Source organism: Mandrillus leucophaeus, unplaced genomic scaffold (assembly GCF_000951045.1).
Source record: "Mandrillus leucophaeus isolate KB7577 unplaced genomic scaffold, Mleu.le_1.0 Scaffold75, whole genome shotgun sequence".
Classification (NCBI taxonomy): Eukaryota; Metazoa; Chordata; class Mammalia; order Primates; family Cercopithecidae; genus Mandrillus; species Mandrillus leucophaeus.
Genome location: NW_012108141.1, coordinates 4233911 through 4235513, shown reverse-complemented (window position 1 = coordinate 4235513; position 1603 = coordinate 4233911). Strand labels below are relative to the sequence as shown.

Below are 1603 nucleotides of genomic sequence, written 5' to 3'. Positions count from 1 at the left end.
CGCGTCCGCCGGCGCCCAGCCGCGGCTCTGATTTGCGGCTGGGCAGGTAAACTCTTCTTCCCGCAGCTGGATGAATAATGAATGGAGCCGGGAGGGGAAGCCGAGAGCCAGGCGCTGTAGATTAAGCCGTCTTCTTCCCAGCCCGCCGGCTCCCTTCCCCCTTCCTAAGCACTGGCGTGGCGACTTCCCCGGTTCCTCGGAGCAGGTGGGAGATCAGAGCGCCTCGCGTCCCAAGGCCCGGCATCTCATGACCCCAAACTCTTGATTTACTTATTGACTCATTTATTTGGCTGAGCTCGGATTGCTTTTGATATCATGGCGACAACTACTCTCACGGCTTCCTTTTCTCTCCTGCGGCTCCGGGGTTTTACACGTAGCTTGGAGTCTCAGAGGAAAACCAGGAGGCGGAGGGTAAAGTAAAAGAATGAACCTAAACTCTTATTAACTACTTTTGTTCTGGGAAGCAGGCAGGTTCGTGCTTCCCCGTACTGGAGAGATTTCTTTCAGTGCAACTGAACTGCCCAAGTCCAGAACACGCTCCAACCAGTTAGTTATAAAATCCTTACTGGACTTTAGGGGGAGACTAACTGAGGTAAGTAGGGCGGGAAAGCGATGGGGCTTTAAGATGAAAGATTGTATGTTTCTTAGGAACAGAAGTATTTTTAAACAGGTAAGAGCGATTTTTCGTTCCTCACTTGTGCTCCATGCAGTTGCTTTCCCTTCGGGGAAAGGTAGGTGGTGGAAAGAAAAAGGATCAGTTTTAGAGATGTCACCTCCATCGGCCACCCACCCACCCAAAAGCACTTAGGGCAGAGAGGGAGGCCGTCTCGGGGGTGTAATCCGAATACAAAACAATCAGGAGTAGGAATCTTATCAGAAAAAGCCTACTCCAGTTTCACTTCCACCCCACCCTCCCCAGAAAAACTTCTACCCGAACCACAATACCATAAAACCTGCTGGGCTTTTTAAACTGCACGATCACTCACACATAAACACATACACGCACACACACACACGCGGCACCGCTCTCTCACCTTCGGAATGATGAGGTAATACTGCAAATTCTGCCAACGCTAGGGCCAGCCCGAGCCACACTTTGAGGACACCCATCGCCGCCTCGGCACCCACGATAGAGGAGCCCAGCCTTCAGCATCCAAGAAGCGGCTCGGCCAAAACGCTGGCTCCGGCGCCTGGAACCTGGGCGCACGGAGGGTGGGGGACCGCGGGCCGTTACCTCCCGGAAAAAGAGATAGACGGGCTGAGAGCAACACTCGTCAGCCCGGAGGCGCCGGAGCGGGCGGGGGGTTCAATTCACTCGCTGCTCGGGCGGAGAGCGCGCCGAGCTACCCCGCAAGGCAGGACGCCAACGTGAGCTTTGGGAGAATAAGAGGAGGCAGAGCACAGTTCTCCGCGTGAAAGTCTCGCCGGAAAGTTGCTGGTCACCGGCTGATGGGATCTTCCAGCATTTCCCTCGGGCTAGACCCTTCTGCTCCCGGGTCCCCGACAGTAGAAATCCTGGCTCTGGTTTGTCCGAAGCAGCTTTTTAAAGTTCGCTTGGCACCGTACGTAGGCGCTGCGTCGGCACCGCGGGTCGCCGGGAGCC

General features: G+C 55.4%; 1 protein-coding gene across 1 annotated transcript in view; it reads right to left on the bottom strand.

Annotated features, from left to right (window-relative positions):
• FRAS1 (Fraser extracellular matrix complex subunit 1) overlaps window positions 1-1603 on the bottom strand; it is a 452220-nt gene extending 450617 nt beyond the window's left edge. The window contains exon 1 of the mRNA XM_011966222.1: window positions 1035-1603. Coding sequence (XP_011821612.1) covers window positions 1035-1110 — 76 coding nt within the window. The 5' untranslated portion in view covers window positions 1111-1603. The remainder of the gene's footprint in view (window positions 1-1034) is intronic.